Source organism: Lonchura striata, chromosome 2 (assembly GCF_050655825.1).
Source record: "Lonchura striata isolate lonStrDom1 chromosome 2, ASM5065582v1, whole genome shotgun sequence".
Taxonomy (NCBI): Eukaryota; Metazoa; Chordata; class Aves; order Passeriformes; family Estrildidae; genus Lonchura; species Lonchura striata.
The window spans coordinates 28381728-28407713 of record NC_140704.1 but is presented as its reverse complement, the minus strand read 5'-3'; the positions used below and the strand labels follow the sequence as shown (position 1 = coordinate 28407713).

The following is a 25986-nucleotide window of genomic DNA, read 5'->3' as shown; positions in this document are numbered from 1 at the left end:
ATATCTGGCAGAGAGCAGGACCTAAATGAAATCCAGTTGACTGGAGCTCAGCTAAGATCTGATAGAGGTGACTTTGATAGATAAATGGTTGAAGAACCTGGTGGAGTCTCTGTAGATGTAATCTATTCAGCCACTTTTAAATCAGTCCACAGCCTTCAAGACTTGCTCATTTCTGCAGCTGTTGCAGTGGTCAGAAACAAAACAGTTTTTTGCAAGAGTTCACGTAGGGTGAAAACAACTGCAGATCTTGCCTCAGTTGTCCATGCTTGCAGGCACTTCTGTCTTCAGCTGTAGCAGTCTTAGGTATTTATAGGCTTTTTATTCAAAATTATTGGGAACAGTTTAGATGGAAATACTTGATTGCCAGCCTTTACTGTCCCAGCTCTCTTCATCTGTCATCTCTCCTACATTATATTTTTAATTCAGGTTCTGTTAGAGTATAGAAGGTGGTGTACCGCATCCAGGTGCAGCACAATAACCTCTGGAGTATGAATGAATGGTCAGCTGTGTTGAGTGCCTGCTTCGAATGACTCCTGAGCATCTCAGTTACCAGTAAAACTTCTCATCAAAACATATAGTACAATGAAATAGAAAAAGCACACTGCTTTGGCATCCTGATGTCTTTAATCTGATGCTTATTAAATGATTGTTGAAATTCAGAGTGCAGCTGTCTACAAAGGTCTAAAGCTCAAATAAAAATGATCTAGAAATAAATAATCAATAAATGCCTTCCAGAATGCAGAAGACTATTGTTTCATGAGTTAAATGCACATTTTTGAAACCTCTTTGGAAAATATATGTAAAGCCTGGCATTCCCATCTAGAAAGCTATAGAGAAAGTCTTCAGTTTCATAGGTCATTGCTTAAGATATGCAAATACCTATATGGAATGTATGATTCAAATGTTAAGGTGACGGTTGCAAAAACAAGGCATTTCAGCACTCATGAACCCACAATGTTCTGCTTGGGTTTTTTAAAAATGTTTTCTGATAAGAGCAGCTAGGTCACTACTGTAACCTAAGACATAACTAGCATTTTACACTCTTTGATGAACTGTTCGATAAACTGTTTAAAAGCAGATTTTTTTTTTCACTAATGCCTACCTGTTGTACTTATAGCATAAATAATTTGTTTGAATCATCAGGTGAGTGCTGTTAAGTTACAGTGAGCGAGGAAAATGGCAAAAACATGAATTAGGGTCCCTGTCCTTAAGTGTATTTCAGTTTGCATTTTGATAGCAGTTTAGAAATGTTATCGCCTGTTTTGTCACAGACATAATTCACATCTTTCTTCAGGCACTGTAAACAAGAGAAATGGTTTAATGGCTCCATAAAAGGCACTCTGTGCTGATAGCTGAGATTAGACCCTTTAGTAATGGATTTTTGTGTGTTGGGGGAAGGGGAGGGCTTGGCAGAAGTAAATGTACTGGAAAAGAATCTTGGAGAGACTCTGATGTATCTGAAGTGCCTACTGCATTGCTGTATGTATCGAGAGATAGATTTAAAGTGTGACAGTGTTGCCTTTATCAGTACATGGAACTTTTCTTCTTGCAACTGAAATTTTACCAAGTATTATCTTGGTTCACCTCAGTCAGTCTAGTACCTAGAGTTGCAGTGGTATCAGCTTAAGTATTTTTACATTTTCAGTATTTTCATCTTGCTATTGAGTCAAGTCCCCTATATTCAAGTGTGTTCAAGAAATCTCTCAACTTACGTTGCATATTAACAATTTTGCCTTAATTGATGATAAAAATTAGTGGATTTATTTACAGAATTTTGTTTAGAGAATGATTTGAGAGCATAAATTTTAAAAACAGCTCAGAAACAACATGTTTATGCCATGACTTACTGTTACTTTCTTTTCTCTTCAGATGCTCGAAGTCCTCAAAAGTAATACATGTGAATATAGTATTACTTAGGAGACATCAGAGTTCACTATCAGGAGCAAGTATGGTACAAAATCAACTGCTGTCAATTGTTTTTATACCATACAGTAAATGTTCTTGACCCACAAGACTCGGTGGAGTAAACATTGCTTGCCATCAGCCAACATCACTGAATTACCAGTTATATTTCTTGGGTTTAAAAGTATGTTTAAAACCATTCTTCCTCAGAAATAAGGTTTTATCATGTTTTCTGGGAAGGAATCTGAAGTTTGAAAGTTAAAACATTTCTTCTTGTTCAAGAGAGAAATGACTTGCCATTTCATATAACATATTCCTAATTTCTTCTTCATCTTGAATAATCATCTCTTGATTTGAAAAATATTTTAAGCCATTGCTTAATGCAGTGCATTTCAGGGCTTTCTCAAAAGAAGTCGATTCAGTTCTGTCTGTATAGAGGTGGTACACTTCCTGTTTCTCAGGCTAGAAAGCGTACATATCAGACTCCTCTGAGAAAAACCAATTCCTCCTTTGACTTCAGAGTTCTTAATAAAGTTGTTCTTCATTTGAGTGGTGTGGTTCTTCATTCTTTGGGTATTAATATGAACAAAATGTTCAGGGATTAGGCTGTTGACAGATTGCAAAGTAGAACAGTGCTTCTGAAGGATGGATGGCAGGTTCCACCCCATGTTTTGCATGTTATATGTAAGTTTATTTTGTGGTGAAATTATTATTGCTTTGTATAAAATCTAGGTCTGTACAACAGCACATTATGTATAATATGCAAGCCCTTTTACTCTGCAGATATAAATATATATATTTATGCACAGAGAATATGCATACAGTAATGTATTATACCTTAATCATTTTGCTACAAATGGTGTCAGTTCTGCTTGCCTTATGTCTGTGTGTTGGCTTCGGAGATGATCCAGACAGGGTCTGTGGGGCAAGGGTCTGTTTCTGATACTGATAAGCCTGACTTGGTGTGGTAGTTGAGAAGAGGTGTTGAAGCCATCTAGCTAAATATATGTTGTAAGATTGTTTGCATTTCAAGTTCAGAGGTAGTTATCTGTAAGTAATCACTTGGGATGAAATCTTGGCCCTTGGTCACTGTTTAATAAGATCATTATTAAGGCAGAGAGCCCCTTACTTTAATAGGGTTGAGACTCTTGTTCTGGGTCAAGTAAAATGAATTTACCATCAGGAAGAAAGAAGTGGTAAGGAGCTGGTTGTTTAAAATATCATTTTGTTAATATGAATGTGTTTGTAGCTAGTATGCTGCACTAAAATTAGATTGTATAAATAAGCAACCCTGCTCTCCTCAAAAGAAAGAGGATTGAGAACATAATATAAAATCCAGTTTGGCAAGAGTGTATGTTTAAATTCCTTTTTAGTAGGTGCACTATAGAATGAATGTCAGTAAAATCAGAAGTGACGGGCGGAGGGTTTCAGTGATGATATGAAAACTTTTAATGTTTGAAATTTTATTGTTAAAATAAGTCTGTCATCTTCAGCCACACTTAAGACATGTCCTGAAAGGGCAAGTAGCCTTCAAGAAAGCCCCCCAAAAAAGCAGAAAGTTTTTTTTCAGTTTATCTTTTTTCCTTTCTGATTCTAAAGTGTGCACTTAGGGAGTTACAGATAAAGCTTAGCATGGTGACTCTGTCAGGGGACTGCCCGAGGAAGGCTTTAAATTTTACAGCTACATTATCTTTCTGGCTGTAGTTAAGATAAAGATCTAATATAAAATCACTTTGGTCTGTAATGCTTTCTCTAAATGAAGTGAAGGTGTTAACCTACTTGATTTGATACACTTTACCCTAGCTTATAAAGCTGGGAGGAAGGTGAGGTAAACTTTAATTAAAACTACAGCACAAATGCCTTCTAGCACTGTGCCCTGTACCTTGCTAGGACTGTACAGTAAGCAAAATAAAATGTACCTCGCAGTTGAGGCAGCAGGCTGGAGCCGTGTTCAGTGAAAGTAATTTAATTAGTGTTGATCATGACTCCAGATGATGGTGATTTGATAAGGAATAATTTAGTACTTAACAGCCTTTTACATGCACCAACTCCATGTGGGAAGGTAAAGCAAATTGCACAAAATGAATGTGCTGCTTTCACTTGTGCCTGTGCCAGTGAGCTGGAAAACTGCCTGTTAGCAGACGTTCAGGCTCTCAGCGCTGTGATGAAATACCCAGCCAGTTCTTCGCACAGGGCTGTAGTGTGGGAGTCTCTGTACTCCCGTTATTTAAAAATAAATAAGGGAAGTAATTTTTCATAACAGATTAACTCCAAGGAAGTAGCAAAGTAAAAATAAAAAAAAAAAATAGAGCAGCATGTGGCCTTTGTGCAAGTATGTGATACTGGCTTTAAAAAAGTCTTGTCGCAGTTGTGTTTTAATTTTTTTTTTATTCAAGTTAAAGACATTGCCTGCCTTAGCATCAGAGCCAGCGTCCCAGAGTTGTGGGACCCATAATATACATTAAATGTGTGACATGCTTTATTTGACCAAGACGTGCAAAGGAGAGTCAGCAGTAAAAGTTCACTAGAAACATCCTGAAACAAACTACTGGACATCAGCCTGCTTTGCAGTTGCTTTGGAAAGCTGACTGAGCTTCATTTTGCCATATTATTAAATCTGAGAATCACTTTTCAAGAAGTCCATGTGGGCTTCTTTTTACTGCAAGTTCAGACACTTTTATTCAGGAAGAATTATTTTCTTCTTCTGATATTCGCATTTTCCATCTCTGTTTCTTAAGTTGTTGTGCTGTGCATATGCATTTCTATATGTTTTATTGTCTGCTTCTCCTTTGTAATCTTTCCACATAACTGCTAATTACCCACAAAACATAATAGCTGAATAGGAGTCTTCTGCTAGCTCTTGTGAGTTTTGTGAAAATACGTGTCAAAATAGAATAGTGTTATGTTCGAGATGACTCAACCGGAAGGCAATAGTAGAAGCTGTCATGTAATAGGGTGCGAGAGGATCTATTTGTGAAAGAGTTGTGTGAACATTGCCTAACCATGAGAAAACCCATGGCAAAAGTCTGGAATCCAGATCTAATTCACAGATGCCAGAATTTAGTGGTTCTGATGCTCACTTCTTAGACAGCATTTCATTTATCTCCCCACTGAACCCTGGCGTGTGTATGCAGTTTCATTGGTATCAGAAAATATGTAGTCTGTAACAAATCTTATTTCCCAAGTTCAGGTGCAAGAGAAGGAGTAAGATGCTACTTGATGGTATATAATGATAGCCTGACTTTCTGCTGAGATTCTTTAACAGAAACTGCTGCATGTACATGGATTTTTATGGAGATACCAGTGTCTATGTCAGGCCAGAATGTGATGTTCATACTTTGGTGTTTTGGTGACAACATCAAAATGATAAAATTATTTCTGAATTCTAGGCATCTTGCATCTTGGAGTTCAAAAACACATTTTATTTAAAACTTGACAGGTGTGTTTTCAAGCCGTTGCATATCTGTCTTTTAGTCCTTTGTCCTCCTAGACACTTACTTAGGTTTGTCAGCATCAGGTGAACTTTGAATTTTCGTCGGCTTTAATTTTGGTTTAGATCAGATACGAAATAAGGAAAGTTGTCTGGCTTAAACGAATTTGCTGGTTAACCTTGCCTTTACCTTTGGCCTTTCTCTTTAGTACAGACCAACTTGTGCTTCTAATTAATGCTGCATTTCTGTCACACCCCCTCTGGGGGTTTTTTTAGCTTTTAAAAAGCATGACTTTTTTTTTGGTTTGTGTCCATATCACATCTGCTACTGAATTTGGTCAGGCCAGGATTTTATCTTGTTTATTTTTAAGAAAAATTACTTAAGCCATTTTTTCTGAATTTTTTTAAGATGTTATTTATAATTAAAAGTGCATATAATTATCCAATTTCAAGGGTTTTGCTGCAAATTTTCAAGCATTCTGTGGGACAAAAACATTACTGGTCATATACTGGAGGTTGAGATAACTCAAATTTATTTTGGAGTCCTTTGTGTGACAGTCTTTGAAGAGGACTACTATTGCATTTATAGCTAAAAGCAACCTCTGATGTTACTTAGAAACATTTGGTGCCTGGGAAGTATTTTGCCTCTGACAACATTTACAGTAGTTAAGCCAAATATAAGTGGGCTGTTATTTTCCTGCTAATGAGATGGGATGCTGGCCATCATTCTATTAAACAATAGAAGTGATAATAGCCAATGTGAAGGATCTCTAGTGTCTATTTTTCAGTTGACACGCAAAGAAATATTTGAAATATTTATTTCCTATATTGTTTTTATTATTACAATTGTTTAATTAATCATGTGTTTAATTTGCAGTGTTGAGCTTACTTGGGAAGGCTAATTGTTGATATTGTACTTGGGTTTTAATTGCATTCTCCTTCTCTTTCCAGTGGCTTTTCATGGTCTCCCTGTGAAAATCAAGAAGGAACCCCATAGCCCATGTTCAGAACTTGGCTCCGCTTGCAGTCAAGAGCAACCATTCAAGTTCAGTTATGGGGAAAAGTGCCTGTACAATGTCAGGTAAAGTAATTAGGAGCATGTTTGCAGTGAGAACTGCTGGCTTCAGTGAGGACTGACGAAAGAGTAATAAAACTATAACAGAGATCTTAGAAAAGTTACCTCTTCAGCAGATAACAGACTGATGAGATAATGCATTTAGTTGATGAACACTGATGGATTTGTTTACAGTTGTGTCAAACACTTACATAATAATTTTAAAGCAGTGTTTTTCATCAAAATGCACATCCTTCATTCCTCCTGCATGGGAGCTAGCCAGAGTTTAAAAACCCAGGCTACAAGCGTGAAATAGAAGAAAGGAGTATCTTGTTTTCTGTGAGCTCTGTTGAAAGTACTTTCAAAATGCATTATGCACATTACAAAGGAGAGATCTGTGTAACAGGCAAAGGATTGGCAGGTCTGAGCAACACATTAGGTATTTGACAAATTGTGCAGATGTTGTATGTGTATATTCCTGGGTGATTACCTTTTAAAACAGTGTTTCATTAGTTGCATTCGAAAGCAAGTTGTCTTCTTTTATAGGCATAGATAATAAAAGCTTATTTATTTGTGGGTGGTGGAGGGGCTTGATACCTCTTCATTCCTTATTGACTTTCTTTTGGTTGCATTTATGTGCCACTCCTTCCTTTAGTGTCAGCAGTGAAGGACTTCTTATTGACATTTCAGTCTATTTTAGAATCTTTTATCTAGCTTTGATTCTCATTAATGTAGTATAAAAACTGTTAGCACTTAAAGCATTATAACGTTTAACTTTTTGGATATGAATGGAGGTAAAAAAAAAAGAAAAGACTGGCACTTTTGTTGGTTCTAAGGAGTGGTTTTGGTTTCAAAAATCAAATTAATCCATTGATGGATTTGATGTGTGCTAAGGGACCTGACTTAGAAAAGTATGCAAGCTTGTGCTTACTATATTCCTAATGTCTGCATTTCTCTTGGTTAGAAACAGAGATGATCAAAGTGTTCTCAAGTCCTTTCCTGATGTGAGACACTCTTGAAAATAACATCTATGTATTTGTAGGACCAGCAGTTTATTTTTGAAAGAGAAGAGTAAAAAAACCTGTCTGGAAAGGCTGCTGACATGCTAGTATGGGTAGATGTGGGAGGTGGTCCTGGGGAAAACTATCTGGGAATGCCCTGAGAAACCACCAATGTATAAGAGTCCCACCTTCCTGATAATAATGAAGGTGTCCATCACCTGTTGTGCCTTCTCCAATTCATGTCTATCATTGTTCATGCCATCCCTTAGTTCTGGAAAGTTCCCTGTTTTCTGTTTTCCCCATTGGTTCCCCTCAGCTAACCACTCCTTCCCCTTATTCTCATTGGGTCTGTTCATGTCACCCAATCCCTGCTCCTCCCCTGTGCCTTTTTCCTACTGGTCTCCATGTACCCTGACTCCTCCTATCCTTCCCCTGTTATATACTTTGACCCTGTCCTTGCAAGGAGCTCCTAGAGCTGGCTCTCCTTGAGTGAGTTTTTTTCCCAACTTTCCTGCTTCTGCCTTCCCTCAAATAAACCCACGTGAACTGCAGCTGCCTAGTTGTCCTCCTGTCCTTTTGGTGGATCGCCTAATTACACTATCTGGGGCTCCTGTTGACCAGTCTGAGTGGTCAACAGGAGTTGTCCTCGTGGGACAAAGGTCCAGGGTGTCTTCAGTTAGCTAAGCCAGCATACCATTGTTTTTCTGGGTCAGATCCCTTCCCTCTGACTGTGTTGTTTTACTGTCTCACTTTGTGGCTTGTGCAAAAGAAAAAAGTCTTGACAGGCACTGTCAGCTCTTTGTGCTCTAGTCCAGGTGCTTCAACTTTTATGTATTTTGTACACCTCCTGTTATAATGTGACTGTAAGACTGAGTCCTTTAAAAATACATTTCTGTGCCTCAGATAAGGAAATGCAGTGCTGAATCACTTGCCTCTAAAATGACTTGTGCATTGCTGTTCTTATCATAAAGTTGAGAAGAATTCTGCACCAAACTGATTCATAAGTGAACTATAATCAAAAGCTTCTGAATGGGGCACTTGTGGTTTTTTTTCTGGACGTAGATGCTATGGTTTTGTGTTTTCTTCTTTCTTTGGAAAAAATAACTTACCTTGCTTTTCTCCTGCCTTACTAATAGTGCCTATGATCAGAAACCACAAGTGGGAATGAGGCCCTCCAACCCACCAACGCCATCCAGCACTCCCGTGTCACCGCTGCACCATGCTTCCCCAAACTCCGCTCAGACTCCTAAACCTGACCGAGTTTTCCCTACCCACCTCCCTCCATCCCAGTCCATTCAAGACAACAGCTTCCCTATGGATCACAGGTAAAACACGTGAAGGACCCATGCAGAAGGTGTTTCAGTTGTGGCTCTTATATAGGGTAGTACTGGCTTCCTGCCCACAACTCTTCCCTTTTAGGTTGGGGATTGAGGTGGAAACCACCAAGGTTCATAGTGTCAGAGATCTGTGCGTTTATGAAAGGCTGTCACCCAACTTGATGCACTAGTGTATGAGTTCATATTGGCAGTGACAGAATTTAAATTACATGTTGGTTCTGTCTTTTGAGGATGATTACAGTATGCTGGATAATCTCATGTAGGCTCTCTTTCCCACAAAAGATTGGACCCAATGGTCTTTCAAGGTCCCTTCCAACCTGGGCTCTTCTATAGTTCTGTGATTCACTTGAGGCTAGAATGCCCTTCAAGGTGATGAAGTCACTAGCAAGCATGTTCCTAACTATAAATATCTGGCCTCTTGCTAAGCAGTTCACCTATCTAAGGGATAAGTGGCCATGTTACAGTGTTCCTGCTTCAGAATATTCTTTCTTTAGAAGGCTGGATCATTTTTCCAAGCCCTTTTCTAATGTAGTGTTTCAAAAAAATATGCCAACATAAACTGTACTTAAATAACATTATTCTGAGTAAAAGCCACAAGAGTTAGAGACTAGAATTAAAGCTTAAACTGTCCTTAAGTTACCCTGTTTTGTTTTGATGTTAGGAATCCCCAGACAACTGTCTTTTTTAGCTCAGTTTTGCAACAGATACGCTCAGTGGATTCCCCTGTTTTTTCAGTCCAAACACTTGTTTGTGGAATTCTATTTACCCTAGCCTTTATTGCATGAACCTGGCTTTGTATGCTGAGTTTTGATTGCTCTTGAACATTTAAAATTCCAGTGGTGTGTAAAGAGATACATGTTCAGAAACTTGTTTTACCTCTTAACCACTACCAAATTAAGAAAGACCTGAAAAGAAAAACATTTGTTGGGAGTGTGATTTGCATGCTTCTGCTCTAATAAGGGCTGTTATCTCCAGGGATTTGTGCAGATCACGTTTGAGGGAGGTTGCTAGTTTACTATTGCTGTTTTGTACTCTGCTGAGATAGCTTTAAATACCACCAAGGTTCTCTGCAAGCCCTTCTGGCCATCAAGAAACACTGAATTGGCCCCTTCACCTGTCGTAGTCCCCATCTCCTCCCCAGCCGTGGACTGTGGTCTAACCACAAAGGCCCCCAGTGAAGCCAAGAAGTGGTTTCAATTACAGGATAGTGGATAAATATGTTCCTGTACATAGACCAGTCAAGCTGCCAAAAGACTGAAGTCGGCAGAAGCTAAATGGCTGATGTGCAGAGAACAGTAGTAAGATTTTTCAGATGAAAGAAATCTTGTTATAAAGCAGCTTGTAAAGAGAGCACTGAACCTGTATGCCAGCCTTAACTTGACTACTTATTGTTATTTGCATACATCCTAGTATAGTTTCTGTACCTACAACCCATGCTCTGTGCAAGCTTTGTAGGCTCTTTAGATGATTCTGCTCCCTCCCTATCCTGTCTTTGATATCCATGCTCTTTAGGGCGTTTTGCACTAGTGCTTCCCTTCTATTATAGAATATCATGAGTTCTAGTTAAGTCCAAAATAGCTGACTCAAGGAACAAAGAAAAAACAAAATCATGTAATTTTCCTCCATTTTTAAAGAAAGGTGGAATTGTAGTGGAAGACATTTTTCCCCATTTTCTTACTTATTTTGAATCTTCTGTATGAAGCACATGTGTACTTCATATTTTTGTGAAATCGAAATTTTTGTGATTTACAAGGTGAGATGCTACTGCAATGAGTGTATTCAGAAAATGTCATTTAAACAAATGACCAAATGAGTTCATATATGCATCTATAACTCAAGGCACAGGTTTTTTGGAACATGCATTGGTGGCATAGGATAGCATTAGTATCTAGTACATACAGTCCATGCATCTTCATACAGGCCATGAATATATGAACGATAAGTGGTCCTAACAAGTACCAACAGGAAACAAATCCACTTGTATAAACAAATGGCTTGATTCCATACAAAGCTTCCAGTACAACAAGTATTATTAACTTCCTTTGAGGCTTTGTGAGTGTGCCTGTTTCTTATTTTATCTTCAAGTTGCAATTTTCTGATTCACTCCTTGACAGTTCTTAATGATAATTTCTGCTTCTTTTTTTGGCTAATGAAAAAAAGGAAAAAAAGGAAATGAATGCAGCGCCAGTCAGCCTAACTGTTTCATAATACATTTGAGTTTCTAAGTTTATTTTCTGCAGGTGTAGGTGGAATTGCAAACCCCAGTGTTACAGCGCAGTACTCTTTGTACTGCAAAAATTACAGTATTTACAGCAGCATTGGAAAAATTCATTTTGTCTCCACTACTGCATTGTAATAATTTCTATCTCTGTAGTTTCCACAGTATTTATAATTAAGCTATGATAGTAAATATTTGTCAGAACAAGTTACAGCAGTATTATGACAGATGGTAGTAGAGTTTAAATTGTTGTAGAAACATGTACTACCTGTTAGTTGATAGTCAAGAATTTTATTCCTTGTGCAATCAAACTCCTGTGTTGTGCTTCACTTGCACAGTTTTCTCTAAAAGAAAGTCTTTTGCATGTGTGAACCAAAGCTGGTTCAGACCCGAAGTACAGGAATCTCAGAATGATTAGGTCTCCATTTTTTTTGTGTGTGTGACAATAAGAAGCTTCCAAAGAAAAGCACAAGTGATTTTTTTTTTTTAAGTGTCTTGTTTATAATAAGTGATAGCAGGACTAGTAAGCAGCTTGTTGCAAGAACATTGCATTTGCTAGTGTGGACACAATATTACTGCTGTGGTAATCTTCAGGAGATAACAGGAAGACATCATACAGTTCATCAAGGTGTAGTGGGAAAAAAGCATCCTGGTATTCTTCTATATGATTCTGAACCTGCAGTTGTCCAAGTAATTACATTCAGGCCTTTTAGTTTAGGTAGATAGGTTTTATGGAAGAAAAAACAGATTCTTGAGAGTAACATTGCATGTAAATCCAGATAATTTGAAACAAAATTCTCTTATTTTTTGCCTGCTGCAGATCATTTGACTATAGAAAATGGAGTGTGGCTTGTACAGATTACAACTTTCATGTAGAAATGACTAAGGGGAAAAGTTTAGGCAGGAGAGTAATGAATTGTCATAGCAAAAATTTGTACCCTCTCTTTTTACTGGGGTGCTGACATTCCCTTCCTGTTACAGCTGGAATGCAGTGCCATCCTTGTGAGTTGATCTCTCATGACACTACCCCTGAGAGGACAGAACAGTGGACTTTTACCATGGAATGTTTCCAAATGTTAAAGCAGACAATACTCTATTAAAAACATGTTTATTGTGGTCGGAATGGTTTCTGTGTAACAGTAAGATGGGTAAGAGTGTATTAGAGTGCGAGCTAGCATTTGTGAAAGAACAGAGAACTCTTAACTGCACCTCCTTCATGTCACTGTGGTAGAATGTCAGTCTTTCTACTATTTTGAAGTTGGTGCATTTCTTGTTTGCCTCTTCTGTTGAGGGAAAATACTGAAAGCAAAGAAGATGTGGTGGAGTCAGGTCTTAGAGCTGGTATTAGTAGGTGGGATTTTTGTTTCTTTGCTTGCCGCTGTTCAGTGACAGTGATCCTGATGGGAGCACTTGACATGATCATAAGCAAAATGTTTGTTATTGAGAAAGTGATACAGCCAGTAATAATGACTTCTGAAGATCGTTGGGAAATGGAATGTAGCTGGAGTCCTTTACATGACCTCTCTAATTTGTGTTCTAGATTTCGCCGCCAGCTCTCTGAACCTTGCAATTCTTTCCCACCTTTGCCGGCAATGCCAAGGGAAGGGCGTCCAATATATCAGCGCCAGATGTCTGAACCAAACATCCCTTTCCTGCCTCAAGGTTTTAAGCAGGAGTACCACGATCCAGTTTATGAACACAATGCTATGGTTGGCAGTGCAGCCAGTCAAAATTTCCCCCCTCCTCTGATGATTAAACAGGAACCTAGGGATTTTGCATATGATTCAGGTAAGTGACATTCTCCTTTAGTTCTGCATAACAAAACAATATGTGGCTCCAAGCCAGTGCTATTGATGTTTTGTTTGTATGAATTGAAAGTTGCTCTTTTGACACTTACATCTCACAAATTATGTCTGAGACAGCTTACAAAGTATTAAGATTGCTACATAATACAGTGTGACTTGTGCCACCATTTCTTGCTCTTTAAAGGGCTTCATTTTCTACAAATCTCTGTCCAGAAACATTAAGAAGTCGAGGAAGAAAGTAATGGGTGCAAATTTGCTTTGTTAAGAGGGAATTTGTTGGGTACTATCTAATCTTTGACCTCTGAATTTGTGTGCTCCATTTTATGAGTTCTTCCATTTGTGTGCCAGAAATAGAGAACTCTTTCTCCTTTTGCTTGCATTACTTTAAATCAGGAGTAACTCCACTGGAGTGGGGTTTATACAGCTATAAAACCGATGAGGGAGAAGAATCGGGCAAATTGGTGTCAGCTCCTCAGTTTGTGCATACTGCTGTGTTTTGTGGAGGTACATAATCTGAGATGCCAGATTGCTGATGTAGAGAATACACTGTTGCTATTAATAATGTTTATTATTATTGTGCTTATGGGGCAACTGGAATGGAACCTTACTGCTCTACAGACAGTACAAAACAGAGGAGGTGGTGGCAGAATCTGTTCTCAATAGCTTCTGATCAAAATAGAAAAGATAAGCAATAGGAAAGATAGAAAAATAAATTAAGGGCATAACACTATAAATGTTTGACAAAATTTCAGCATAATGTTTATATTATACTTGGGAAAAGAATGAGAAAATTAAGAAGTCAAAAATGAAGTTTAGTAATGAGTACCAAATAACAAGGTGAAGGAAGCTACAAAGAAGGAAGCTGGAAAAGTGGTATGAAAAGAAGCTGAGATTAAAACATGAGGAATGCTCTAGGTGGGGTTAAACAATTGGTTGGTATGGAGCCAAGATAATGCAATCAAAATGTTTTTCAGTTTTATCGTAAATGATTTCTGCAGCTCCTCTTCAGTGTCTGCCTTGGTCCTGCTTTGTGCATGCCACATTTTCAAGGGAGGGATTTCAGCATGTTCCAGCTGTGTTTCTGGAGCAGGGTACATTGCTTTCATACACATCCATGCTGACTTGGGCAGGGGGAAAGGATGGCTCTGTCTGACTTCAGTCTTACTCCCCCTTCTTCCTGATGCTGCTGTACTCCCAGGGCTTTCCTTCTGGTTCAGTCTCTGGCTAGGTGCTTTTACAGTTTATTTTCTAAAGGCTATATGACAGCTGAGTTGAACTGTCCTTTGAAATTTTAGCTCATGAAAGGCTATCTTGCAATTTGATATAGTGTAGAACAGTTTTTAAAATTTTCTTTCTGTAGCTAACTTAATGCTGTCTATTTGGTGGGGTATTTTGTGGTTTTACTAATGTAAAGTGCTTGTTGAAGAGTTGATCTCAGTGTTAGAATGGAGGAATTTGGAAAGTAGTGCTGCTTTTTCATTTCTTATTCTTAACAAGAAAAAAAACAATCCCTAGGAAAATTTGAGTTAGCCCTTAACAGGGAGGGAACCAGGGGTGAAATGCTTCTCCAAGCTGAAATATAAGACAAGATGAAAGTGAAATGGAATGACAAGGATCAGATCCAGAACTCAACCCATTCATTGATGAAGGTTCTGACATCTGTGACTTCATGGATTTATGTATCTCTGGTCCTAGAGCATATGGGACAGACTGTGTAGTTCTTGTGGCAGTGGGTAATTAATGGGGGACTGCAGCTTCAGGCACTGCCAGTCCCTTGCAAGCTTCACAAGCACTGTTATTCATTTTGCTAAATTAAAGGTCAAAAGGCCCTTTTGTAAATATGCTTCTTATTTGGCTCAGAAGTGGGATATCCTTATTATACTGTTACTTTAAATCTGGATTGGCTGCTAACATTCATTTTTCTTTGAAATATTCTGTATGAAAGAAAACAGGAAATTTTATTCTGAAATGAAGATGTACAAACTTGTATCCAGTCCTGTCATGTCTATTTATTTTGTGCCAGCAAGAACAGCATTCCACTTTATAATAATTATCTTCAAGTAAAACTGTTGCTTCTTTTGTAGATGAATGATTAGTTTTTAAAAATGTAATAGCTGTGTAACCAGTGATCATGAAAAATTAATCTGTTGGTATCAGGAAGTACTTTTATTGGCCTCAGAATCACTGCATTTAAGTTGACACATCTGTACACTCCATAAATTGCAGTCAACAACTGTGGTCTGTTGATATTTTGTCTTGTTACCATCTGTTCTCTAGAAACCATCATTTTCCATCTTTGCTAAGAGTACATTAAATAACCCCTTAGGAAACATAATGTATTTGTCACTGAATCATTGATTTCATTTTTCACCTATGGATGTTCAGGGAAGGAGGAATGCCAGAGTAAAAAGTCTTTTTTTTTTTTATTGTATTTTATTGCAGCTCAGTTAAGAATATAGAAATATATTTAAAAAGTTCATTGTAATGGACTGAGATGTTCCTTTTGGGATGTTTTTGAAAGGGGCTCGTAAAAGTTCGTCGCTTTTGTGCAGTGTTCTTTTATACTTTGTGGGAAGCTGATGAATGAAAAGCATTATTATAGAATGATTACAACTCTATTAAAACATGACATTAATTATGACATGGGAAATGGCAGATCAATTAGTTGTAATTGTAATTGCAGGTATGCAATTTCTACTGCAGAATAGAGATAATGGAGATGTTTGAGATAATGGAAAAAGAAAAATGTCAACAGAGTAGAGGCTCTTCTTTATCCATCTGCACTTCTGTAAGTCACAGTGCATCATATAGGTTCAATCAGACATTTTCTGCTGTGGATTTTTTTTCCCCACGTCTGACAGTCAGATGTATTTAGTACTTAATGATACATCTAGCAATTTTAGTCACAAAAGTACAGCCAGGGACATACAGAGCTTTGAGATTTTGCATAATTAATGAATACCCTCCAAAACACTTCCTAAGACCTTTGTTTACAGGGCCTAATAGTGGGTATTCCTGTGCAGTTAGCACTTCAGAATTCAGTAATGTATTCAGGTACTTAAACAGAAAGGCCAGACTTAATCTAGCTTGCCTCTTCTGAGCTTTATTTTTGAGCAGGATCTTCACAGGCTTAGCCCTTCCTACATGGTGTAGTGTATTTGTAAATATAGTAAGGTATGACTCTAGCTGTGTATCAATTAATATGAAAAATCAAGTTTTAAAGCAATATCTTTAATTATTAATTATATTAGCTTTTGCCCAATTATCCAATATTTGGTTTTGTCCAATTGAAAATAGTTGTTTTGCAAAATTGAAATAGTTATTTTGGTTGAGAATTTTTTATAACCATGTCTTTGGAAACTGAAATTTGTCACACAGTGGTAATGGAGATTAATAGAGCTGTTGTTTGCATATACTGCTTACTGATTGCCAGGAATTTTTCTGTTGAAATTTAGATAGATTCAGTACTTCCTGAATGTGTTACAGGCATTAGCAGGGCTGTTCTCACCGTTTCATTTCAGGGTAGCCTTACAATTAATGTGATTGAATGGACCTTAGAAAATTTGGATTCTCTCCCTGTTGCTTCTAAGACTCTAGTCACATCACTTAAAGAATGAACTCTCCTGACAGAATTATTAGCTCCCATGTCTTTCTTTCTGAGTTGCTCATCCCTTTAATTCCTGAAGCCTCACAAGCAAAGATCTTGTGTTGGCAAATGAGAATGGGCAGGGAATTGCCCTTCTGTTGGGAGAAATGAGCAGAGACTGAGAGCCCAATCAGATACATAAACCTGCTTGTTTTGGATACTCAGAACTGGGTGATTTTTAAATGAACATTATGTACTACATATATTCAAATCCGAGCTCCTAGGGACTTTCTTTGTGTTTCTAGATGAAGAATTATGGGAACATAACATAAGGGTCTCACTATAAGCAATATAAAAATACATAATACCAAAAATCTGGCAGAAGCAATGTGGCTACTTCTAAAAACCTTGCTAGAGCTGGAATGGGCTTTACTGAGACCTAAAGTTGGCCGTTCAGCTGTATTGTCTTTTCTTTTCTTTTCTTGAAAACTTCTTTCTCAGTGAACATAGACAAATTTCAGCCCCTGAAACAAATGAAGCAGGGGCTCCACCTGCTAAGCTGTTTGCAGCATGGCTCTCCTTCCCACAAAGAGTTTTGACCTGTGCTCTCAAGACAAGAGTGACAGAGCAAAAGACTGTATAATATTTGCAGCAAAGGATTTGTATAAAGTTTGTGCAGGGAGTTGTTAATTATGACATTTATGACTCCTAAGTTTGCTCTTACAGGTGTAGAATTGGTAGCAATCTGACATCCATGTTATAAATTTATTTACCTAATGATGGGAAACAGCATCAAATGCAAGAGTCCTCTCAAATAACTGATTGTGTGTTTTTTGAAAAGCAAGTCAGTGGGTATTAATGTGGAAAAAGACCCCTAGTAGCACATTCTTCCCTAGGCATTAACCAGTGTATTCTTAAATTTGGGAGTTTGCAGAATAGCGTAAGAGAAAGTGTGGAATTGAAATTTCAAAGGGGAAGAAATTACGTTTTCAGGTTGATTCCTCCTCCTCGCCACCCGTTTATTTTTTAAACAGTTTGTTATTCTACTGTACTTCTGAAGGCAAAATTTAGATATTTGGAGATGCTGGTGTGAAGAGAAAAAGTCAGTTGGAGGCAGTACTGGTTTGCTTTTTCCAGGATGTTCTCCAATGCTGTATTAAATGCATTGATCAGTGCAGCATTTGAAGTGGCACAAGTCAAGGTGCTTCCACTACTGTTTGTGGTTATATTGGCTAATTCTTGTACTGTGCTCTAAAAATAGAAAGTTCTGTGTGATTGCTAAGTATGCTTACTTCTGTTTTTCCCCTGGGAGATTGTTTCACAGACAAATAGACTTCACAGTTAAGAACTATTTCTTGATTATAAGCCTAAATTTTCTTTGTTCGGTTGCATTCCTTTGCTCATAGCTACATCTCATTGAAAACAATTTACTGGTATTAATGTACCACCTCTAAATCATTGTGGATGGATTATGTGTGTGGATCTGTCAGTGTGAGATTTTGTATCTTGCTTCAGAAGTTTTCAGCTGCTTACTCTTTTCCTCAAATTCTCTCCCAAGTTTCCTTTTTTCTTTTTTTTTTCTTTTTTTTTAATCAGGCTACAAATACTTGCAGTATTTTTGAACACATTTTTATAAAATGCTTTGTGAAACAGAACTGACTCCATCCTTTTCCTGTACATGGTGCTTCAGTACACACATCTCCAAACTGCATCTCCTTATGTCCTTAAAGAAATTCTTATACACAGAAGTACAATTGTTCTCAATGAAAATCCAGATGGCATAAAGAGAGAAGGGGAGAAGGGATAGGATTTTGCTCTTGAGTTAGGAACTTTAAGAACTCTCCCCACCTCAATTTTGGTTTTGCAGTTTTCCTGTGATTTAAAATATTTCATCCTTGTGTTTGGGAACTTGTCTCTGCTGTGTTGCTTCAGTGGAATGATACAAATTTTGTTCAATAGTTAAGCTGCACTGGACCTTGTATTTGCTTTTAAAACACAAATCTGCTGTTGGACTGTATGGCGGCAGAAAATACAGCAACTGACAGGGAAACTTGGGAAACCTGGAATTCAGAAGATTACTGTGAAAGGCAGAAATTTAACTTTTCACTTGCTGTCAATCTAGCTGATTTCCTCTATTCACTATTTCTGCCTGAAATAAATCTGTAGTTAGAAATTATTTCACTTTGCAATGTTATCTGTGTGAACAAAGGAAAGCCTGAATACCAAGTTAATGTGAGTATATAGGCAGGAGATCATATATGTGTTTTTGTTTTCAAGGCAGACAATACGATCTGAAAAATTGTCCTGCAGTCCCTGTTTTTCAAAGAAATGGATAAATATCCTCTAAATCTACAGTTACAGTAAGTGGCACTGGCTAATGATTTGATTTGAGGATTGAGAGCACAGTCTGGATTTACTCTTTGTGCATTAAGGCAGGTCAAATGGACACAGGCTGCATTTTAAATCAGTAATGGAAGGCTGAAGCCTGCCTTAAACCAATCACATCAGCCTTGCCCAAGACCAATTGATCCCGAGAGACTGAGCCCTGTGAGCATAGCTTTTATATGAATGGACTCTGCAGCCTGAAGTTTCATTCATAAAATGGATGCTGAAGGGAAAAAAAAAAAAAAAAAAGCCAACCCACACACGCCAAACCCTGGAATGTCCATTTATGCGGAGCTGAAGGGTGTAGTGTTCCCTCAGCTGCTGCTTTTGCCAGTTGCCTTAAAGTAATGATTAATGCTGCTTGGCCCTGCCTGCCTGCAACCTGACACCATTTATGGCCTTGGTGTGTTTCTAATGTATAGTGAATGAGAAGGCTACATTCTCAAATCAGAAACATAAACAGGAACTGGTTGGTCTGAATTCCATTCAAATATGTCACTTCAGCCGTGCAGTGTTTGTCCAACTTCGATTTTACAGGCAGGGAATAGGGGGGGGGGAAGAAAAAGCAACACAGACATTTTTGCAGTAAGATTACCAACAAAAGGAGTGAGGGAGAGAGAAAATACTGCTGTCTTTTGTTGAATTCAAAGGAGAGCAAAGTTTAAGATACATTTTACGGTTACTGAGGTTAATAAAAGCAAATACATGATTTTAAAGTATGCTCAAAAGATCAGCTCCATGTGGAATTTCAATTCAGAGCTGAATGTATGAGCCTTTGTTTTCCTGTTCTGCTGTACAAAAAGTTACACATCGCCTAGACAGGCTGTTGACATCTGGTCTCACGAAATGCATTAGATGTTGTCATAGATCTAAAAACCAAAGTTGTGGAAAGGAAGATGTTTGCTTAAGGTTTTTTCTGTATGTGTGTAATATTTCCACTTAGACATGAGCTGGTGGGGCCAAACCTAATGTGAAATGAGGTGTAAGAAATTAAACTTTAAAAATTTTAATTAGCTATTTTTAGAAGGAAGTGTATGTATATCTATGAGTGCACCTTCTTTTAAGTTTGTTTTTTTCCCCCTAGATTTCTGGCACAATGGCTGGTGACAGGGAAAATGAATAAAACCTTCCATTCTGAATGTATCTAAATTGCATAATGATTTCTGGAAATATTTCTTAATTTTTAATTTATTTTTAGAGAATTTTTATCTGTTTTCACCTGTGTGCTTTCAGTGCACTTACATTTTTTCATGCTGCATCTGCTACTGAAAAAAATACTGACTTTTGTATTGCCAGGACTTCACCAGTTTGTAGAACTCTGTTCATTACATAGCTTGTGAGAGGATAAAGCTTTTAAAGGTGGTTGAACTAAAACTTGATCCACCAGCATTTGAGTAATGGATCAATTGTTCAAGCAATTCCTGTATAAGGTGTTTGTAATTAGTTCCAGTATTTTCACCTGAATATCTGCTTTTTGGAAAGATACAAGTTTGAATCTAAATGTGTTCTGCGGGTTTAAAAATCCAAGAGAATAATGTTTTACTTCTCCCTGGAAAACACAAATCATGCATTTTTCTTAATGGCTCCTGGTGCTACCTGAGCAATTTGTTGCGACCTTGTTTGAAGAACTGCTGTTCTTCCCTAAAAAGGTCCTGTTTTCTGGTGATTTCACTACTATCTTCACCCTTGAGCTGGTCAGAACTTCTCAATGATGTTGCAAACAGCTGCTTTCCACCAAGAGGCTGAATGTGTTTCAGTGGTGGATGAAGTGTTCCTTTGTAAACTGTTTGTCAGTGCTCTTGGAAATCTGTGAACAGAAAAGTCATTTGCAGTGATAGTGTGATGTTTTAAGTGTAATGCCAAAAGTATGATGGGTTCTAGTTTGAACATTTTGTTTTTAAAAGGCTACTTTTGTGCCTGCACTTGGTAGAAATCTCTTCCAGTACAGCAACCACTTGCTCATGTAGCAGAGAAGTGCTTGTACTGTGCAAGGGAAGCTCTGAAAGGCACCGAAGAGATGGCTGGTGTGTTCACAGGCTCAGCCTGGCACATGGGAGTGACACCAGGTTTGTCCCAGCTACCTGAGGGACTTGCATGTGCCCTTCTGTACCCAGTAGCGCAATAGGAGAGAATCTGCATGTGCTGCATTTCTTGTCTATGGGGAGACAAAATGGCACATTTAAGTCCATCTGTATAGACACACAAACTCTGAATTAATGAAATAGGGGCCAAAATTCACATAATTACTTTTCAGTCCAAAACGACAATTTAGAAGGTCATGGTATAAGCAAAATTGCAGGATTTCCAGTGAAGTCCTTTCAAAGTTTTGGGGAACAGCTCCTTTTGAAACAGTTCCTTATGGAATCTGCTTCTAATATGGCTTACTTGGTAATAAAGTGTAAGTGGAAAAGTGGGCAAGAAAACAGTAAGAAGGTTCCAATCTTATTATCATCACTTTGTTTTAACCTTTAGGGAAGAAGGCATGTTTCACTGTGAGTTGAGGGTTTGGTGAATTTGATTGACTTGTTAACAGGCTCCCTGACTAAGCCACCTGCCTGCCAGTGCAGCACGGTTTCCACCTGAGCTGCCACATGGAAGGTGAGGCCAGGCAGGTAGTTCCCTCTTCCTCCCACTCTATTTCAGATGGCCTGTGCCTTCTAAGGCTCCATCTCCACTTTCCTCCCTCTGCACGTGCACATGTACAGTGCAGTGCCTCTGTATCACACTGTGCCTTGTCACCAGCCCATGGGGTGTGCCTTGGGCCTCCAGATCTCCAGCTGATGTTGATAAAGTGAACTGAAAAGTAATTCAGAGTTAGAATGTAACGTAACAACCTGCCCTTTAGTTAGGGAGGTTGTGTAAAGTCAGAAACAGCAACGGCTGAAGAATAAATCCTGGTTCAGGTTTCCAGTTCCTGCTTTCTTCATTCAGAATAAGACAATCAGTCACTTCATCCCATAGAATACAGTCTTGTCATTTCATCCCTTTGCCTAGAGAAACTCCATTTTTCCTGTGTCTATTCTGGCTAGGGACACCAGCTGAAATTCTGTTTTTTTCTCTGCAGGGTGAGATTGTAGGAATGAAATCTCATCCTTATCTCTGAAAAACAATCAGAAAAGAGGATTTAAGGATTCTTTACCTGCTCTGAGTTATATAGGGCTGAGACAACCTAACTCCTTAAATTCTGACATGATAATTAATATGAATTACCTTACCAAGGGACCACTCAAGTGTCTTACTTGATAATGAAACTTAGAATCTGTGCCTGCTAAGTTCAATAGCAGATTTTTCTTGTCCTGAGAAAGTCTGTTTGCAGTGTTTCTGCTTAGATATATTTTGATGGAGGCATAGCACAGCTTGTTTCCTTGTTTTTTTCTGTGATGGTCCTGGATGAGAAGGCATTTTAGCAGTGTCTAGATTACATGTATTTTTTAAAACAGCACCTGTTGGGGAAGGAATGCTTTCATGGTCTATGATATAAGACCATATTCATTTTTTAAGATAGCTAATATATTTCTGCTAATAAGAAGAGCAATTAAGAATGACCGCTAAGTTTTCCAAAAGAATAATTAAAAATTATATTTTTTCTTACATTTCCATATTTTTAGCTAGTTTTTTGTTTTGGTAAAAAAGTGTTCTGCTATTCTTGAGCTGATGTAACCTTACAAGTTGAATTACTTCATTAACAGTCTGAAATAAGCTTGTTGCATGTCTAAATCCAGGCACATTTTTCTTCAAAGACCAAAACTTGCAAAAAGATGATAAATCAGTCATCTCAAATACTTGGATCTTGCTCTGGAAGTATTTCATGCCTGCTTCTGTCTTATTTGTTGTCTTGAAACAATGGTTTAAAGGGAAGAAAACATATAATTGCTCTGTAATTTCTACACTAAAATGTTTTCTTTTGAAGTAGCTCCACTTAGCATGTAAAAATACTTCTGGGTCTTAGTCAAGCATTTAGTACAATTTAAAACTGCAATACTAAATTTCATTGGTTGGACTTTTTATTAGATAAGGTAGAAATGAAATCAGCAGGCAATTTAATTAGCAGTAATTTTTCTGGGCAAGTCATTACTTTGATGAACTTCAGAGCAATGTTTATGGCTCCTAATTAACCATGTTAGTCATTTGATTGAATAATCACTTTGGAAATGTTTCTACAATTTGATTAGAGTCTGACCCACTCTGATAGTCATAAATTAACTGATAGCACTTTAGGATAACAAGACTCTAGTTACTTTACGAGAAATAAACTCTTCGTTGTTGTATTTTTTTGGTTTAAGCGCAAGCTAACCATAAGATTAAGTAATGTTGGTATAAACAATACTTGCCTTAAAGAGACTCCAGATGTTAATTAAAATTGACTTAGGAGCATGGGAGATGAAACCCCAACTTGGCTAAGAATACAACTTTGTGGAAGCATGCATAATTCTTTATTCAGTATACTCTGGTCTATCACTTTGCAGAAGTGGAGTTCATGAGTCAAAAAGGGCTTTGCTGCCAATACTAGAGAAGTTTTACCTAAAATAGAAAATAGCATCTGTTTCAGTTCTACAGCTTCCTCTTTTTTACGTAGATTTTTCCATTCTTCTTAGAATCCAATCTACTTGCTAACATGAATGATTCCTTTCAGGTGAAGCACTGCTTGTAGCCTTGACTTCTAGTCTGCAGAGCTATACTTGACTGGGGTGATCATTGAGTCACTGATTCCTGTGGTTGCTCAGAATAGCTGCCTGAAACATTAGAGATTCTCTAGGCCTGAGGAGGCAGGCAGCGAGCATTTTATCAAGAGAGGAGGTAGTGAAGAATTTTTACAGATGTGCAAGAGAGATCTTGGACTGTTGGAGGAAACCTATTATTATTACTGCCCTGTGTTTCGCTTGTTTGTGAAGTCAGTGTAAAACCTCATTTTCTTATCCTGCCAAATCTTTGATACTCATCACTAGTCAGTGAACAGTGAAATTTGGAATCACAGTCTGAAAGAGTCTGTAGGCGGTGTTGGAAAAATAATGTCTGCTCTTTTGACCTCTGTTTGCATCTCTTTAAGAGTTACAAGTTACTGGTAACAGATTGCATAGCTTAGGGTAGGAGTTCATCGCAAGATCAAATAGACTGTGTTAAGCAAGACTTGTGATACCCAAGAAGTAGGTTAAACATGGTCTAGAAGGGCAAACATTTACGGTGTGTTTCTGTTTGCAAGTCCCTGTGCACAGGATTTGACTACTTGGGGACAGTGCAAGACACAGGGAAGTAAAAAAAAGACATTTAAAAATACATTTTTCGTTAGTTCTATTTGGCTTTTCTCATTCTTCCTGCAGATTTGAGTAGAGGTGGAGAATAGCAAATAAATATCAATATTGCTTAGAATATGCACAGTATTTTTTTGGGGGGAAGATGTCATTTTTGTTTTAAAATGGAGAGTTTTGTTTTAAATCCAAATGTTTTAAAATGGGTTTTGTTTTAAAGTGGAGAGTGATACAGATAGACCTAAATTTCTGGATAAAATTATTAGCAACTGCAGAAAATTTCATTAACCCTTCAAGTCCTTAACCAGAGTCTAAAAAGCATTATCTACCCTAAATTCACTTTGACATTCCTTGTGTAAATGTAGTGTTTGTAAGTCATCAGTGTGACTGGCAGTCTTTTCAGTGCAATTGATTAAAAAATTTGGTTTGAATTATCTACAAAGTTAGATATACAAACACAGGGTTAAAATATTCATGGTCACTGGTGAAGGATTTTTTGGTGAATGGTCCAAAGTGTAATTGACATGGGAGTCAGCTTTTAGGAAAGTTGATTACAAGAGGTTTGGAGTTCAAGTGCCTATTGTAGATAGGATCTCTGAGCCTCACATCACAACTTTCTCCCTGGCCGTGTGTGGTGAATATGTGTGCTGCTATGAAATGCTGTGTGTTGACAGGCCCCTCTCACTATAGATTGCATCCTTTCATGTTGCTGTTCTGCTTGTAGCTTGTTCCATTGATAACCTGCACATTTTTAATTCCAGTCTTGACTTGAATTGTCATCTTCTCCTTCCAGAAGTGCCTAGCTGCCATTCCATTTACATGAGGCAAGAAGGCTTCCTGGCTCACCCAAACAGAACAGAAGTTAAGTTTTCTATTATGTATCACTTTTGTATGAGAGAAATGTAAAAAAAAAAATAAAAGCCTGGGGGTATCTGGGGCTCACTGGTTTAATTCTGGGGCTGGTAAGACTTGCATCATCCTTCTTTCTGTTTTCAGTGTTCAGTTTCTGATGGCACTGAATTTTTTGTAGTTTCTTTTAGTGTCATGAGTTGATCAGGTTAGAAGCAATTATATTATGAACTTAACTCATTCTGCTTTTCAAGGCCTCTAGCAGTTGAAAGGAAGACATGCTTAAAAATTTGTTTTACCCATTCTGCTTAAGTGATACTTTCCAGGCTGTTAGCATGACAGGCTCACTTAACTGTGTTAAGTAATCCATTTTATATGTTAAATTTAGTGAAGGTTTTGGGGTTTTCCTTTTGTTATTGTTTTTGCAACTGTTTGATGCACTTTATGCCCAAATTAAGACATACCAAAATTGCCAATGATTTCAGTAGGACAGAGCTTACATAACTGCCAAAATGAATAATTCTGAGTGACAGCACTTTATATGTACTAGTGAAGTCCAACAGAACTAAGATGACTGTGAAAGAGAGGTTATAGCCTCCACTCTCCTGTTTCAGTTTATCTTAGTCTTAGCAATATATTATTTTCTTCTTGTATGTTTAGGGTTTATTTTTCTTCCAGTGGGCAAATTTCAGAAACAAGGAATCTAGTTTTGAGATTGATGAGAATCCAGACAGACATGAGAATCAAAGTCTTCCAGGAAGACTTCATTTGCTAGTGTAAAGATAAAATCAAAAAGATAACACATCTGGCTAAAATCCCATCTGCTTCTGGGTTGAAATAAAGACAGAAAAAGAAAAAAGATAGTGTTAACAAGGAAGGTAAAACAGGAGATGGAAATTTCTAAGTCTTGTTATATAAAATTATATGAATTATGAACTGCAGGGATAAGGGCAAAAGATTTTGAGTTTTATTCATAGCACAGATAGGGAAAAACCCATGTTATCCGTGTTACGGTCTTGTTAGGAGTTGGAGGTGGCTGAATCTTCATGAATGACGTAAAAAAGCAGTGATGTTAGCTAAATATTTGTTTTCTGTATTTGGAAATCAATCAACGTAATTTTACAGAATAAAGGTCATGTCAAATCTGATTCTGTTCTTTACTGAAAATAAAGG

General features: G+C 37.6%; 1 protein-coding gene across 4 annotated transcripts in view; it reads left to right on the top strand.

Moving 5' to 3' along the window:
* ETV1 (ETS variant transcription factor 1) overlaps nt 1–25986 on the top strand; it is a 66780-nt gene that overhangs the window by 27319 nt on the left and 13475 nt on the right. For all 4 annotated transcript variants that reach the window (XM_085573114.1, XM_085573115.1, XM_085573116.1 and 1 more), the window contains 4 exons: nt 6284–6413; nt 8524–8712; nt 12483–12730; nt 24758–24826. In XM_085573114.1, coding sequence (XP_085429240.1) covers nt 6284–6413; nt 8524–8712; nt 12483–12730; nt 24758–24826 — 636 coding nt within the window. The remainder of the gene's footprint in view (nt 1–6283; nt 6414–8523; nt 8713–12482; nt 12731–24757; nt 24827–25986) is intronic.